General features: G+C 35.5%; 1 protein-coding gene and 1 pseudogene across 1 annotated transcript; one reads left to right on the forward strand and one right to left on the reverse strand.

Annotated features, from left to right (window-relative positions):
- Positions 1-9,295: 9,295 nt before the first annotated feature.
- LOC145592675 (peptidyl-prolyl cis-trans isomerase CYP20-1-like) lies at positions 9,296-14,248 on the forward strand. Its single transcript, XM_081649184.1, has 8 exons — positions 9,296-9,485; positions 9,716-9,802; positions 9,934-10,012; positions 11,545-11,592; positions 11,703-11,726; positions 12,490-12,672; positions 13,059-13,134; positions 13,877-14,248. Exons 1-8 carry the CDS (start codon positions 9,408-9,410, stop codon positions 14,022-14,024), a joined length of 723 nt encoding a protein of 240 aa, XP_081505310.1. The 5' UTR covers positions 9,296-9,407; the 3' UTR covers positions 14,025-14,248.
- A 2,872-nt stretch (positions 14,249-17,120) lies between these two features.
- Positions 17,121-17,811, reverse strand: LOC145592676 (protein EARLY FLOWERING 4 pseudogene; annotated as a pseudogene).
- Positions 17,812-18,204: the final 393 nt, after the last annotated feature.

The raw sequence follows: 18,204 nt of genomic DNA on the forward strand, positions 1-18,204 counted from the left end.
ATTAATCGTAAAACTGTTGGTGTTGACCGTTAAATATAGCAGTTATATTAACACGGCTTCGATACGTTTTCCCGCTGCTTGGTTGCTCAACTTTGATTTTTTTTTTTTTTTTGGATGTATTCTAATTTTTCTTTTTCAATTCAATAGATTGTGCAATAAAATGGTTACCATTAATGATGGAGGAATTATCATTTCAATTCACTTCGAAAATGTCTAGTACGTTAATCTAAGACGAATTAAACTGTAAGCCACCACTCGCTTTACCTTATTTTTGCTAAACTTAAATTATTTTTGCTGAATTTAAATTATTTTTATTGAATTGAAATTACTTTTTTTGTTGAACTTCAATTATTTTTACAGGAACTTTATTATATTTCTTCTTTCGAGTTACTGATTTATGCTGAATTGAAATTATTTTTACTGAACTGAAATTAATTATACTGAATTGAACTTATTTTTGTTGCACTTTAATTATTTTTATTGAATTGAAATTATTTTTATTGAATATTTTTTTAAGGTGAACTGAACCAGGCCTAAGAAGTTTAAAATTTATCATGTCATTTGGTCAATACATAGATAAAAAAAAATGGAGGAATTGTGCTAAAAAAGTAATTGGACTTAACAATTGATAGGCCAAACAGCATAATTGTAGCAATAAAAAAATACATAGTATATACATATCAATGGTTGAGGGTTTTTGACAAGGATTATATGGTTATTAATAAATTTATGATAAAAAATTTGAGATATTTATGATAAATCTAATTTTTATGAGTAAAAAAACTAATCCTTATAATTAAACTATTACATGTAATGACCCGAAATATTATCTGAACCCAATTATTAGTTGGATTATTTATTTTTGTTCGTATGGCATGGGGCATCAAGTATATGTGAGATGTCACCCATATTAACATTGGACATGTGGCAAATTAAGGGCAACACCTCTGACAAATATCGGATCGACATAATATATGTCGCCACCAAGTCACCAACCCACCACTCTTCACTCTTCTTCCCTCGTCAGCAAATACTATAATTGATAAATACTCCATATTCCATTAATTAAAAAAGAAAAGTATAGTACCCGACTTTATAATTATTTTATGGGAAGAATAATTGTTTATGTGAATTTAAATACACTACACGTACCATAATAAAATTGATAAGAGTAGAATTATTGGCTGGCTATGACAAAAGGATGATTAAAGTTAATTACTTGGATTTGAATAATACGAGTATTTATCACCTCAAATAAAGCTGAGGATGACCATTTCTTTAATATCACAGACGTGTTTGTTAAGATTTAAGAGGGATACAACAACTTTCTAACTATTTATTAAGAACTTTCTCATGTGAACGTTTCACACACTTGCCACCATCTAATTTAATCAACTATGGACATAAGTGTTATACTAATAAGCAATAAAACAGAATTAACTTATCTCTTGATGCGTGAACCAAAACTGACAATAGTCGCGTCGTGGAAAACCACTGACCTAAAAGACGATTCCGCGCTACCTCCCGGTGCAGTAGACAAATGCGGTCGCCCTCCAGGATAAGCACGGCGCCGGAGTTTATGCGCACTCACAAACCCGACTGGAACTCAGAATACTTGCCCAGAAAACAGAACGTAAAGAACATGTGTTTAGATAATTTTAGAGAAGAGAGATGACTGATTGTGTTGTGTATTTAGGCTGAGAAAACCACCGAATATTTATAGGGTGAAGAGGAAAAACGGGAAGCATGAAAGGTGGGAAGAATCTGGCCAAGAAAATGACCAGATTAATTTGGTCAGTCAACAACCGAGGCAAGAAACAAGGAATTAATCAGTCAGCTACAATCAAGGAATTAATGGCTGATTAATTCTCACAACAGTCAGAAAAGAATAATCCCAACAGACAAAAAGGAATATTCTGTTTAACAAAGAAAAAGGGAAATAAAATTTCTCCAAAAAGATAACAAGGACCCACGCCCGCGCATCGCATTCCCCAAGACCCCAAGTCCCAAGTCCCGAGGCCCGAGCCCGACCCGACCTGGCTCGGCGCGCGCGCGCGCGCGTGTGTGTGTGGAGTAACACACACCTCCAACTCACTCAACTAAGTAGTGCTAAAGCACTACATTATAAAGACAAGGAAAAACCTTCCTCCCCAATCAATGTGGGACTTTTCCCCTTTCATTTGTTTTTCTCTCTCTCTCTTATTTTTCCCAACACTCTTGTTTTATATCAAGAACTTCCAACAATCCCCCACAGGTTCGAAGATATGAAAAAGAAAGAAAGGAAAAATGAATTCTGGGCAAAACAAAACAATTGCATAAGTGTCAATGTCTCGCGACTTGAATTAACACATAGTGGACATCAAGCTATGATCCCTCACCTACCAAGTGACCTTCGTCTTGAACTCAATAGGGAGTTAGGGACCCGTCACTTTGAGCCACACAATTGAACATGTATAATATTCTGAAATTCCGCGAATAAAGATGACGCATTATACTGGCCATACGTCCAGCCTGGATGCTCATAGGTGCTCTAGAGTATAAGCCCACGAAATACTCATAGGAAGCGGCCACACTTCCACACCTAAGTAGGTGAACTCCATCAAGTGTGAGCTACAACACACCTCCAAAAATATGGATATGGGTTCATTAAGAGCCGTATGCTCAACCTCCTTCTCATATGTAGCTAAGCACAAAACAAACATCTAGAGATGGACAAATAAAATAAAAAAGTGCTTCCGAATTATTACATAATGTTCCCCTTTGAACTCATAGTGAGTAGGAGTTCATTATTTCACAATTCATACAACGGGCTTTAGCCCCATCTCTTCCGATGTTTCCAAAACTAGTTTTTTACATAGGCCTTTAGTTAACGGATCCGCAATGTTCTTTTCGGACTTAACATAGTCCAGTGATATCACCCCTTCAGACAACAAATTTCTGACGGCTTTATGCCTCAGACGGATGTGTCTCTTCTTCCCATTATAGGCATGGTTGTGTGCAACAGCAATAGCAGCTTGCGAATCACAATGAAGTGCAACTGAAGGAGCTGGCTTCCCCCACAGTGGAATATCTGCTCTGCAAGCATGTTCCTCAACCATTCTGCCTCATGACCTGCCAATTCAAGAGCAATAAACTCAGATTCCATAGTAGACATAGCAGTACAAGATTGCTTACAAGATTTCCAGGATACGGCTCCACCCCCAAGGGTGAAGACATAGCCACTAGTGGAGTTAACTTCATCATTATCGGATACCCAGTTGGCATCACAAAAACCCTCCAAAACTCCAGGAAATTTGGAGTAGTGCAAACCCCAATCCATAGTACCCTTAAGGTACCTAAGCAACCTCCTTAGAGCAATCCAATGATCACTGCTTGGATTATGAGTGTACCTGCTCAACCTACTAACAGAATAAGCAATGTCAGGTCTAGTGTAGTTCATAAGAAACATAACACTACCAATAATTCTAGCATATTCAGACTGATTAACTGGATTACCATTATTTTTCTTTAAGTGGAAACTTAGGTCATAGGGAGTCTTAACTGGATCGACATTAAATGAGTCAAACTTTTTAAGAAGTTTTTCAACATAGTGTGACTGATTAAGACAGATGCCATTTGGAGTCCTCTTGATTTTTACTCCCAAAATCACATCTGCCTCACCCATGTCTTTCATTTCAAAATTCGAACTCAAAAACTGTTTTGTCTCATTTACACGATCCAAGTCAGTCCCAAAAATCAACATATCATCCACATAAAGACAAATAATTACACATCCATGACTATCATGCTTAAAATAAACACAAGAGTCACCTTCATTAACATGAAAACCATTACCAGTCATAGTCTTATCGAATTTGTCATGCCATTGCTTTGGAGCTTGTTTAAGCCCATACAATGACTTGACTAACTTACAAACCTTCTCCTCTTGTCCTGGAACAACGAACCCTTCAGGTTGGACCATGTAAATCTCCTCATCCAAGTCACCATTCAAAAATGCAGTTTTGACATCCATTTGATGAACAACAAGATCAAAAATGCAAGCAAGAGCAATTAAAGTCCTAATGGTTGCAATTTTAGTAACAGGGGAGTAAGTATCAAAATAATCAATGCCAAACTTTTGAGTAAAACCCCTTACCACTATCCTTGCCTTATACTTGTCTATGGATCCATCGGCCTTTAATTTTTTCCGAAAGATCCATTTACAAGTAATGGGCTTACAACCTCTAGGAAGTTCAACCAATTCCCAAGTGTTATTATTGAGAATTGATTGTAATTCACTATCAATTGCTTCTTTCCAAAAAAACAGCATCAACTGACCTCATTGCCTCATCATAGGTTCTTGGATCATCTTCCAAAACAAAAATATGCACAAAATCATCATCAATTAAGGAAGATTCAGATAAATAAGAAGTAATAAAATCAGGACCAAAACTATTTTCCTTTCTTGCCCTTTTGCTTCTCCTTGGCTCCAAAACAGAATCATCGTTAGTAATAGGAGCATTAGCAATAGGTAAACTAACAGAAATACTAGCATGCAATTCACTATCATTAGAAGGAGACATTTTCAAAGGAAAAATGTTCTCAAAGAACTCAGCATCTCTTGCTTCAATGATATGACCACCTGCATAAGAATTGTTAGCACCTTTAACAAAGAAACGATAAGCTGCACTTTGATAAGCATAGCCAATAAAAATAACATCAACAGTTTTGGGACCAATCTTATCCCTCTTGAAGCTAGGTATGCCTACTTTTGCTAGGCACCCCCACACTTTCAAGTATTTCAGGTTTGGCGCTCGACCTTTCCATATTTCGTATGGAGTCTTGTCAAGCTTCTTGTGAGGAACCCTGTTCAAAACATGACAAGCAGAAAGAATAGCCTTCCCCCACATGTTATTAGGAAGCCCAGAACTAATAAGCATAGAATTCATCATATTCTTTAAAGTTCTATTTTTCCTTTCAGCTATACCGTTTTGTTCGGGTGAATAGGGAGCCTTCGTCTCATGAACAATGCCAAGTCGCTCACAAAATGCCTTAAGAGTGTCAGGGCTGTACTCACCACCCCTGTCACTCCTAACCCTCTTGATCTTTTTGTCCAACTGGTTTTCTACCTCAGCTTTATATTTGAGGAACATTTCCTCAGCTTCGTCCTTAGACTTGAGAAGATAAACCATGCAAAAACGTGAACAGTCATCAACAAAAGTAATATAATACTTTTTACCCCCTCTACTTTCGTGATTATTAAAATCACCTAAGTCACTATGAACAAGTTCTAGTACTTCAGTCTGTCTATCTACTGATTTAAATGGCTTCTTAGTAAATTTGGCTTCAACACAAACTTGACATTTCGAAAAATCAGTTTTAGAAAAACTTGGAATCAAATTTAAGTGTTTAAGCCTTTTAACATAATCAAAATTAACGTGACCTAATCTAGCATGCCATAAATCAATAGACTCAGCAATATAAGCAGAAGAAGTACTAGCATTCTTATTCATAGTGTCAACTTTAACATCAAGAGTAAAAAGCCCCCCATTACAAAAGCCCTTCCCTACAAATTCCCCATTGCGAGTAAGAACTAATCTATCAGAATCAAAGGAGAGCTTCAGTCCAGCTTTCATGAGCAAACTGCCAGAAATTAAATTCCTGCGCATTTCTGGAACATGCAAAACATTAGTGAGAGTAAGCAATTTTCCAGAAGTGAGAGTGAGAACGATCTTCCCTTTGCCTTGGATAGAAGCAGAAGCTGAGTTGCCCATGAAGACATTTTCACCTTCAACCTTGTCATAGGTAGTGAACATATCCTTGTTGGCGCAGATGTGCCTGGTAGCTCCAGTGTCAACAATCCACTCAGCAGCATTACCTGTAAAGTTAGCTTCTAAAACAACAACAACAATAACGTCAGAATCCTCAATAAGGTTTGCTTGACTTTGCCCATTCTTCTTCTTGACCCTGCAATCTCTAGCCCTGTGACCAGTCAAACCACACTCATAACAGATCCCCTTAAACTTGTACTTCTGAATTTTCCCATTAGGCTTAAGGTTACTGTTTTTGGCTTTAGACTGGTTGTTTGATTTGGGTTCAACAAGGTTGGCTTTGGCAGAAGAAGAGGAAGGAAAAACAGAAGGGGCTTTGTCTTTGATACGGTTTTCCTCCTCAATTTTGAGGTGGGCAGCAAGTTCCTCTAAGGTTAGGTCTTTCTTTTTGTGCATGAGTTGGTTACGAAAATCCTTCCAAGAGGGAGGGAGTTTCTCAATCAGAACAATGGCAAGGGTAGTATCACAAATAGACAGACCTTCAGCAGCCATATTAATACAAACACTCTCATAAGCATGAATCTGATCAATAATAGGCTTATCATCAACAACTTGAAAACTTAACCACTTACTAACACAATAACGTTTAGTACCAGCATCATCAGTTCCATATTTTTTCTCTAAAGCATCCCAAATATCCTTAGCATGATAAAAACCCATATAAATATCCAACAGACTATTCGACATATAATGTAACAACATGCCCTTACAAGTTCTATCATCCTTAGAAAACTTAATCTCATATTCAGACAAATCATCTTTATCAACAGGTTCAACAATAGCATCAAGAACATATGCAACATCAATCTGCTCCAAATAAAAATGCATCCTAACAGCCCAACGTTTATAATTCTTTCCATCAAGGGGTTCTAGTTTAGACATATCAGGAACAAGGAATTTGGAAGCCATAATCGTCTTTTAGATTGTTATACTAATAAGCAATAAAACAGAATTAACTTATCTCTTGATGCGTGAACCAAAACTGACAATAGCCGCGTCGTGGAAAACCACTGACCTAAAAGACGATTCCGCGCTACCTCCCGGTGCAGTAGACAAATGCGGTCGCCCTCCAAGATAAGCACGGCGCCGGAGTTTATGCGCACTCACAAACCCGACTGGAACTCAGAATACTTGCCCAGAAAACAGAACGTAAAGAACATGTGTTTAGATAATTTTAGAGAAGAGAGATGACTGATTGTGTTGTGTATTTAGGCTGAGAAAACCACCGAATATTTATAGGGTGAAGAGGAAAAACGGGAAGCATGAAAGGTGGGAAGAATCTGGCCAAGAAAATGACCAGATTAATTTGGTCAGTCAACAACCGAGGCAAGAAACAAGGAATTAATCAGTCAGCTACAATCAAGGAATTAATGGCTGATTAATTCTCACAACAGTCAGAAAAGAATAATCCCAACAGACAAAAAGGAATATTCTGTTTAACAAAGAAAAAGGGAAATAAAATTTCTCCAAAAAGATAACAAGGACCCACGCCCGCGCATTCCCCTAGACCCCGAGTCCCGAGCCCGACCCGGCTCGGCGCGCGCGCGCGCGCGTGTGTGTGTGGAGTAACACACACCTCCAACTCACTCAACTAAGTAGTGCTAAAGCACTACATTATAAAGACAAGGAAAAACCTTCCTCCCCAATCAATGTGGGACTTTTCCCCTTTCATTTGTTTTTCTCTCTCTCTCTTATTTTTCCCAACACTCTTGTTTTATATCAAGAACTTCCAACAATAAGCTAACCACCCTTCATTCCTTCAAACTTCATCTATCTATTAATTAATTAATTAATTAATAACTTATACTAAAAGCAAATCCTCAATGACACTTGTCGTTACCTTGTAAAAAAAATTTCCGCTTTTTTTACTTTTTTTTTTTTTTGGCAAAATCTTTAAGTGACTATTTATATCTTATGATATTTTCTTTTCATATTGACAGTCATATTCCATATATATTCAAATGAATTATTTCTAAATATATTTTATATACTTTATGTAGTATTTTGTAATATTTAACAACCGTACATTGCACGGGATTTTGACCTAGTTAAGTATTAATCATATTATCTCCAACAATATATTTTACAAGTTATATTAATTATATACTAGTTGCATATTTTTAGTTGACGATTATAAAAATGACAATAATTTTTTTTTTTTTCAAATATAATACTACGTATAAAGTTAAACTCATTGTATTTTCATGAATTATATTGATTTGATTTGTTTTCTTTTTAATATGGTGTATTTTTTAAAACTCTTAAGATGTTTACATTAACTAAATTGAACATAAATTTTTTCCTTTTTTCACTTTTTCTTTGCTAGTTACAATAGGGGTATTATGTAATCTTTACCATGGCTTATTGTTAATGACAAAAACATCTTTATCTTTTGGGAATACCCATAAACAACATAATAACAAAGAAGTAGATCAAATTAAGACAAAAGCTATCAAAAATCTTCTATTTTGGAGCTACACTCAAATAAATCTATCACGATAGGACAAACAAATCTAATATAGTAATGAAAGTTTAGAACAGAAAATGTTAGTACTTGAGCAAATTGTCTGCAGTACACTATAAAACTTGATGTGCACTAATTACTTGATTCACACAAAGACTAATTGTAATAGTATATTAAATAGTGTTCATTTGTAAATTTATGACAACAAGTCAACAATCAAGCAACCCCTCCGTCCCAAATTACTCGTAACGTTTTGACTTTTTGCTTTATTTGCATATCTCACTCTGACTATCTTTTCTAGCTATTATGTGAAAGTCAATGTAATCATGTAAGATATCTTTGGGTCTATTTAATGTATAGTTTATTAATATAAAATATTTATAACTTATATATATATATATATATATATATATATATATATATATATAAAGAAATCGATGGTCAAACATTTACATCGACAAGCGTGTTCAGTCAAAATGTTACAAGTAAATTGGGACAAATGGAGTATTAATCTTAGCATAAACACTCATTCATTATTCTTTTGCTACTTTTTTATGCGTATCCAAGCAAACTTTGTACTGTACTATTCTACAAGCATTTTTTTTTTTTTTTGGACACAATGAATTTAGTGACCAATTACCCTGTTGTTCAAACATTCAAGGGAAAAATTGCAATAAACCAACCTCAGTACTCCGTATAAGAGTATTTTACCTACCAACAAAAACCCAATAAACTTTTTAGGGAAGCAAATATCCACTCAAACTGTTAGAAGAGACAAAGTCATATATGACCTATAAATAATTCGATTCAAATTTTGACTCGTATGGACATAAATCAAACTCAACCCAATTACCTAAATTGACACGTCTACTCAAACACGTGAAAAACATCCTAGACACCATATTATACAAAATTAAAATCCCTTAGAACTACACATAAAAATAACATGAAAGTGAATACGAGTAACCAATTAGCCAGACAATCAACATTGGGTAGGAAATCGGGCCTTAATAGTTATTACTTATAGAAAACGGGCCTGATCCAAAGAGTCCGCTAATCAGTGATCTTCTGATTTCAATCTTCTACCAAAAAAGGAAATCCCTAAAACTGGAAATCAAAGTGAGCTCAGAAATATGGCGATTTCCAAACGGATCATATTTCCTGCTCTACTATGGCTTCTCGCTCTCTTCGGATTCTTACTTCTTATTCTGGTATATCTTCATTATCTTTTTCTTGTTTTTTTGTGTGTTTAATTTTATGCTAAACTATTATATAATCTCATGTTTTTTCAGCTTCAATCTCTGAATTTATTAGTGTTTTTTTCTTGATTTAATCTCATAATTTCATCCTGTCAAATCCAATTTCTGTTTGATTCAAAAAAATATACAAAAGATTGTAAATTTGTCAACTTATGCTACATTTTGGATTGAACCAATTGCAGAATCATTTAAGTGATCCCGGGTCACCTCAATTGCAAAAAACTAGTGATCCGCTCGTAAAAAGTGAGGTTTTAGGGACTAATAATGAGGTGAGCTTATAGTTTGTGTTTGATTTGGTATTACCCATTTGTTTTTTTTTTGGGGGGGGGGGGGGGGGGGGGGAATTTTACATGTTATATAGTCAATTGGTGTTTAGTTGATTGGAAAGTATGTGTTTTAGGGGAAGGCGTCGGATGGAGGATTGAAAGAAGTGACTCACCGGGTTTTCTTTGATGTCGAAATCGATGGGAAGTTTGCTGGTATGTGCTGTTTTTATCTTATACATTTGAGAATTGTTTGAATTCTTGATGAGGTTTTGAGGTGTTTTATGAGAAATGTAGCAGCTAGTCAAAGAACAATAACAAAGGAAAACAGAAAAGAGGTTCAAATTGTTGTTGCTTTTGAAATTTAGAATATTTACTCGCGATCAAGCTTATTGAGGGATTTTGTTTGTAAGGTGTGGATTTTGTCTGCAAGTATTTGCTGGACGTGTTGGTTTTTGCTAAAAACTAGCAATCTAGCATATAGTGTTATTATGTTGCAAAATAATTCACAGTTGTGACAGTTCATATAGCATAGTTTTCTGTCATGGCCTGCATTTTTATTATCACTTACTTTTGCGTGGTATGGTCAGCTTGAGGTATCTGTTACCTGTACACATAATTTGCATGACGAACATTTTTCTTATTTCCATGTGGATACATGCATTAGTATTGACAAAGGGCGAGCTGTAGCTATCTTACTTGACAACTCTAGCTCAAAACCGAGAGTTTTGTTGTTTGCGAAGACATGTGAAGGCATGGTTAGATGCATCATTTTAGGAATAATGACACCTTTTCTAAGAAAACTCTTATCATTGCTGAAATAGCTAAAATGGCCACAGGCCTACATTTGATGGTTTAAATGGGATTGCTGTAAAATTTGGCTTATTCAATTATCTTGCTAGCCTTTTCGCTACTTGTTTGTACTCTTTGTAGCAAATGTACAGTTGTAAATGCCTATATAGATTAAAGTCTTATGAAAAAGGTCTCCTCCTTATTAAGCCTACATATATCTAACACCTGTATCCTCTGAAAAATTTATCGGCAGTATATCACACAGTTAATTAGTTATATGACAGGGACCTCGTCTCTGCAATGAGCCTCGATAAGGCTTTAATGCTCAATAAACCGTACCTTCAAAATATCTGCAAGATAGGAACATCTGCATTAGATGGCAGATTTAGTTATGATTCAAACATGTGTAATATGGGATTTTACCCAGCTGGAAGCATTAGTGACTATTGAGTTTGAATTATTCGATCTAGACTTGGTACTTTCCTCCATTTTAACCAAGTATGGATGTTCTTCTTTTCACATGTTTATTGTTTCAGTTCTTCTGGATGGGGATGAGTCATTGGTGGAGATAGGGGGGAGATGTAGGAGAAATAAAAGCTAAAAGTCTTTCCAACATAACTTCAGTACTGTAAGCTATGGAGTAAATTAATTGAACTCATCTTCCTTTCCTTAAGTTAATTTATGTTCTTCATATCCAATTGAAGGATTAGTGTCTTCATACATTTTTAAGCAAAATAATGTTGCTTTGATATTTTCTGGCATAAAGACATAAGAGTTCATATCAGTTACTGTCTAAATCTCTATCATATATAGATCAAGGTGGCTCATTAATGAGTTCCATTCAATACACATCTAGATTTCCTAAGAGCAGTCCCTACTGTTTTATATTCTGGAACTATGTGATTAAAATTTCCGTTATGTGAAGGGAATCTGATTATTATTTGTATATTTTTCAGGACGAATTGTTATGGGCCTCTTTGGGAAAACAGTCCCCAGAACTGTAGGTACAGTTTCTCAGTTTACTTAAATGCTCCATGTTAACTACACTGGAAAATCATTCAGTGTTATTTTTTTAAAATCTTTCTAACTGATGGGAAAATCTATTTTTTTGCAGAGAATTTTCGAGCACTATGCACGGGTAGCCATGTAACTTTTGCTCCCTTTCTTTTAGTTTTTGCCTCTATTCATGGATCCAATTGGTGCAATGAGTATCCACAAATTTCCAGCTATATCTAATTTCCTTACTTCTTTCTAAGAGAGAGATCTTCAAAAATATTAAGAATTCGAGGCTAGTGCTCTTCTTTTTGCATGTTCTATCCAGATGATGAACGCGTCTTGCACATGGGTTTCCTGTGATTTACCTGTCCGGCCATCCGAGCATGGATTATCTGAATCCATTAGTCTTTAATTAAAAACATACAATTCTGCCGTCAAATAGTTGCTTTATAAATTGTTAGGTGTTCTGACTTCTGAGTGAATGTTGTTTTAGAAGCATATTTGTTATGGCTTTACAAGTAATAAAAGAACCAAAAATATGGCAATGACTGAGAGTAATTGGCCGTATATTGTCATGAAATCCACATGCCATTGCCACCTTTGCAGCTTCTGAAGCTAATTCCCATATGCTACCTGGACAAGTGTCTTTCAGTTTTATTTCTTGCCTATACTCATCTTACTATTTAAGAATAATGGAGAATCAACCATGTTTGACAACATTTTCATGAAAGCTTGCATTTCTTGCTGGTATAAATGATAGTATGAGCAACACTTTACATTCTTGGTAATGGATTATATAAAACCAACTAGAGCTGACTAGCTGAGGTGACTTACTGAACTGGATCGGAATAGCTTTGTTTTAACATTGAATTTTTATGACTTAAATGGATCGCTAATTATTGCAGGAGAAAAAGGAGTTGGAAACAATGGGAAACCTCTGCACTTTAAAGGAAGCAAGTTTCACCGGATCATTCCAAGTTTTATGATTCAGGGTGGTGATTTCACTGTTGGTGATGGCCGCGGTGGAGAGTCTATATATGGTGAGAGGTTTGCAGATGAGAACTTCAAACTGAAACACACTAGTCCAGGTAGCATAAATTACCACACATATTCATTATACTGGAGCTGTTTTTTTTGAGGGGCAACATGTTTAATTGTTTATCTTAATTTATTTATATTTTTGCATTATGAGAATGCACCAGAGAAGCTAGGTCAAAGTTTCCTTTGGCTGGCCTTGTACCTTTTCTTTTGTGCAAAACTTAGCCTTAGTGTGATTAATTGTTCAAGAATATCTTTATGAGGAAGTGGGCATGCTATGGGCACATGCCTTGATAAACTAGCTCCACTGCTACTAAACCGTAATGCTTCTAATAATGATTATAGTATTATATTGCAAGAATATGATCTGCAATTGTTTGCATAGCACTTAACTTCTCGTGTTTGAATAAATCTTGTTGTTGCTTACTTTGGCCAGGACTTCTTTCAATGGCAAATGCTGGACCTGATACCAATGGATCACAGTTCTTTATTACAACTGTTAAAACAAACTGGTAAGTTGCTAAGTTTTGGATTCTGTTATATGTTTCTTGTTTATAAAAACAGTGAGAGAGAGGGGCAGAGGGTGGAGGGCAGTTGGAATTGAGGCTCTCATGGTCCTTTCTTTCAGAATTTCTTGTTTCTTTTCATTAAAAAAAAAAGGAAGAAAGAATATCTTGTTTCTTCTTATCAAAATCCAGGAACTTAGCTTGGGAACCATCCATAAACCTTGGCGGTATTATGCATATCTAACTATTATTGCATATCCTTGGCCGTTCAATATTTTTTTGTGGATGCCACAACCCAGATTCTGCCAAGTGGTCATCTAATTCACATTTTGTTAATTTTGCTATTAATTTAGTTCAATTAAGATTATGAGTAATATTAACGGGAAAACACAATATTTACACAATGCTTTTGTACTTAAACTCATTATGACATAAGAATGGAAAATAATTTACAACAAACGTTAACGTCTAGGAGCAGGATTTTGATGCCAAGTCCAAATCACCAAAAACCCAACCAAAATAGACTTTTGCCTTGGCACAGTTACACCTGTCACATTGTGCTAAATTTGTCCCAAGCTGCGTGTCAATATGATTCTCTTTCAGCTCTAGATGAGGTAGTGTTGGTTTGTGGTCATTGTCGAGCTTTTGGAGGGGAGATATTAGACAAGTGGGACTCAATTCTGATAAACCTTGATGCATGCTTCAACTGAGGTTGTAATAATTTTCCATTTGTGGTTGCACATTAAAGGTTGGACGGGCGGCACGTTGTGTTTGGTGAAGTATTGTCAGGAATGGATATCGTCCATAAGATTGAGGCGCGTGGTACACAAAATGGGATACCAAGAGGCAAAGTTGTCATATCAAATTCCGGTGAAATAAAATCATCGTCATCTTGAGTACAGAAGGCATTGCACATCTTCACTCAGTAGACCTTGGAAGCTGGCACCAGTGAGATACAGCAGACTTTTGATATTTCTTGGACGAGCATATACTAGCATCTTGTACAATGTTGACATTATCGAATCCCAGCATAATATGTCACTATGCCACTTATTATCAATATCTTCTTTGCTGAATTGCAACATCCTGCACTTTCAATGCATTCTTCTATATTCTGAAAGCTATGCAGGAGATCATGTAATTGCATAAATACATAATTATTGTACTCGGAGTCTTATAAATCTAGCATATATTCATGACGCGTTAATTAAGATGTTGGGGGGTTGCTAGTCTAAGTAATTGTTTAAATGATTAATTTAGGTGTTTGGCCAATTAGCTGTTGAAATCATTTATAGTTTTTCAGTAAAAAAAAAAAAAAAGTAAAGCACATTGTAAGTGTAACGAAATAGAAGCGACTGTTGAAGTGAAACAACATTAGAATATTGTCTGCTAGGGCCGCTAGCAGAAGTAGAGGTCTGCAAAAGAATACACAAAGTCACAAACCACTCTAGCCACTCTTGCTGGTAGACAAACTCCTTCCAATGCTCAACTGTGCAAAATGGCTGAAACTTCAGGTAACCTGTGGAAGGGGAGGGTATTCATAATTCAAAAGGTTGTCCCAGTACACCCAAATGTTTTAAAGACACCTCGACGGCTTGACCATTGAGTGGTTGTTACGAGGTGATGCCAACCTGGCCGCCAACGTTGCTAGAGGCTGACAGAAGCTCTAGAAAGAATAGCTTCCCTGCACTGCTAGAGTGCTAGTTGCCTATGGCCTATGGGAATTAGTTGCACTGGGCCATGACAGTTTCATGTACTAGATTCGAGTCATTCCACTTGAAATGGGGAACATAACATGGTATAATTCTTATCACCTATCATATCATATTATTCATATCAATAGGTCAAGTAAAAATGTAGTTCATTCATAGTTGAAATATCACACAATTTGCAGCATTTATGTAATTTTTTCAATGCCATTTTCTCCTAGCTTAGACTCCTTATCCAGTTATCCGTATTCTTCAAATAATTAAATGTGCTCATGCAAGAGAATTAGATGCCAGGGTACCATGCTGCACTTTTACTCCCACCTATGTCCTTTTCAAAGATGCTTATTGCTTTTACCAAATCTTTTCACCTGTGTTTGATCAAGATTCATATAAAAATCAGTGATCTCTTGAAAATTTGTCAACTAGATTCCTATATTACGAAATTGAATACAATCAATGCGCGCTCCCTCTTACACACGCGCCAAAAAATATCTCACTTCTGGTGTGGTGTGTAAGATATTTTGGAAATATCTCACTAAACTTGAAGCGTTGAACATATCCCATAAACAAGTATGAGTTGAAATTTCTACATCTAACTCATTTTTTAAAAAATAATTTCGGTTGGATTAAGGGATTTGCACCCTATTTGTGACCAACAAAGACTTTAACTTGACTTGATACGATATCTTTGTTATTTCTAACTACATAATAGATGGACTATAAATCTATAATCATCTATAAATCAAGACTTGTTAAAACTAGATAATAGCCTACAAGAGTACAAGATTGTCGTTATAAGTTTCTAACAAATACAAGAAAGAGAATTGATCACTTACCAGAATTGTAGCCTAAAAGAGCCTCCTAAAGCAAAGAAAAATAGCAAACAAAATCATGTTGTGTTAAATGTTAAGTGACTTGTTCAGCTAGAATCCAAGATAAAAAAGTTGGCTCATTAAAGAGCACAAACAAAAGATCATGCGTAAAGTGCTCCATTTTTCATTTTCACTAGCATCAATTGGGACCAAATCAATACACAAGCAAATTCTAGCAGATTAGATTTTCATGAATCAAAATGTAAATGCCCTTGCCAACTTGGAAATATTTCATAGGCACAAAGCCCTACTACAATGTTTTTGTTGGAATTTTTTAGATGGGATGATCAATGAGTCAATGAGTATTAGTCTTTGCATGAATATGGATAGATACAAATACGCGTATAAAGTTCATCTAAATCTTTTAAGATTGCTAATAAAGAGGAAACACATTATTTTAGAAATTCATGTGATGAAAAGATAGACAAGAGTGATAAAAAGAAATCGTATATGATGAAGATATAAATAGGGTGACTAAGTGAGATCACATACAACTTACAAGTGAGTTAAAGTAACAATTACCTTGAAAATTATTTTTTTAAAAAAAGTATAGCAATTTCTTGGACCATAATTACTTAATAAGGACTCTTTAATTGTTTGATGTAGCAAAGTTTAAGACTCTATTCTTAATAGTAATTTAGTAAAGTTTACTACATATCTAATATCCATTGGCTAAATGACTCGGCGGTTGTCAAACAGGCACCACCATGTTCAAACATATGTGTAAACAGGTGCACAATACAAAATTTGATCCACACCTACCAGATTATGCTATAATACTCCATAAAATTTTTTGTTAATTGGTACTCCATGTTACAAAAACAAAAACAAAAAAAAATGTCAAAATATGTTTATCAAGTCATCATCACTTAATCAATTTTGAATGTGTTTCATGTTGATTGCTTTTCTTCACCTATCATCAATCCTGGCTCCAGCTATCAAAAATAGACACATCCACATCAAGTGCTAGTTATCCAGATGTTTCAGAGTGCTAATCCTGATATTACATACACATTTCTAGAATTGACTAAGCATGAATAAATGGACAATTTCATGCTAATTATATGATCCTCCAATCTTTGACATATATTGTCAATTTCTAACTCCATCCTTTACTTTCTGTTCAATGATTGATTGATTTAATTTTTTTTTTAATCAAACGTGTTCGATATTTGAATCATCTAATACTTTATTATAGAGCATGTTACTTGTTCAATATCTTTATTGTGGGATTTTTTTTAAGAACTAACCAAAAGTCAGATTAAATTATCATATACCCTCCTTCTGAAATTTTTAAATAGATACACTAATTTTAGATTAAATTCGATTAAATTAAGTTAAAATCGAACAAACATAGTACGGAGTAAAAAAGAATGATAAGATTTTTAAATCTTAATAAATCAAACCCACATAAAACTCATTCCGATTCATTACCAATCAATGATCATCCTTACATCACATAGCTTAAATTATATTTAGTACATAAAATTGAACAAAGGAGCCAAATTCCCCTTCATTATTTTTTTTCCCTTGACAAAACTACTTAGTACTAGCAATTAGTACTCCGTACCACTTATTAGTACTAATAAATCACACCAAGGCAGATAATCTTTTTTATCTTTAAAATTCCCCTTTACTCATTATTCATCCTTCCATTGCTACTTCCTCCCTTTCCTCCACCTCCTTGCCGTTGCTGATTCACCCTTCCGGCGAAATTCCCCGACAATTCGGAGTAAATCGACGCGACTTTTGTAATGTTCCCATTCAATTCCTGAATGATCGCCACATTCTTAACCATATTATCCGGCCTCCTCGACTGGTGGTTCTCGTTAGCCTGCTGGATCAGCATCCTGTTCCGGTCCAACACCGACTGCACCTGACTAAAACTATCCGCAAACGCATTCCACGCCTCCGGATCCCTGCAACCGTCGCCGGAGAACTCGTTCGTTGTTCTCCGGCGACGGTTGCCGGCGCCGCCAACAGACTCTATGTTCTGTTGGCGATCGCCGTCTTCCAAACTCGAATCGGCTCTCGAGTAAGACATAAGGTCAAACTTTATTTTATTTTTTATTAATATATTTTTTTCAAGCTACCATAAGAGGCTACTTGGAGCTCTGGTTTGAAGAGAGAGACAGGGGTAGAAGAGGGCTTATATAGAGGTGAGTCATCAAATGAGGCGCGTGGGAAAGATGTTGGAGAAAGGGTAAATTTGGAATTCATCACGCGCTGAGGGTGAGAGTAGGGGAGACTAGAGGTGAAATATCCAAGGGCGGAGATATTTTTGTAATGAAAAAGTGCAAAAAGAGCAAAAGTGATTCTGCCACGTAAGATGGTGAATACGGTGTCGTTTTGGGGTATACTATGAATTGTAAGCACTTTTTGATAAGCTCTGGTTGAATAGTCTTTTGGATAAAGTTTCTGGTGAACTTGGAAAAAAAAAAAATAATTTAATTGATGAACTAATAAAATAAGGGATACAGGCTGGACTTTGAAAT

This window comes from Chenopodium album, chromosome 18 (assembly GCF_948465745.1).
Source record: "Chenopodium album chromosome 18, dcCheAlbu1.1, whole genome shotgun sequence".
NCBI lineage: Eukaryota > Viridiplantae > Streptophyta > Magnoliopsida > Caryophyllales > Amaranthaceae > Chenopodium > Chenopodium album.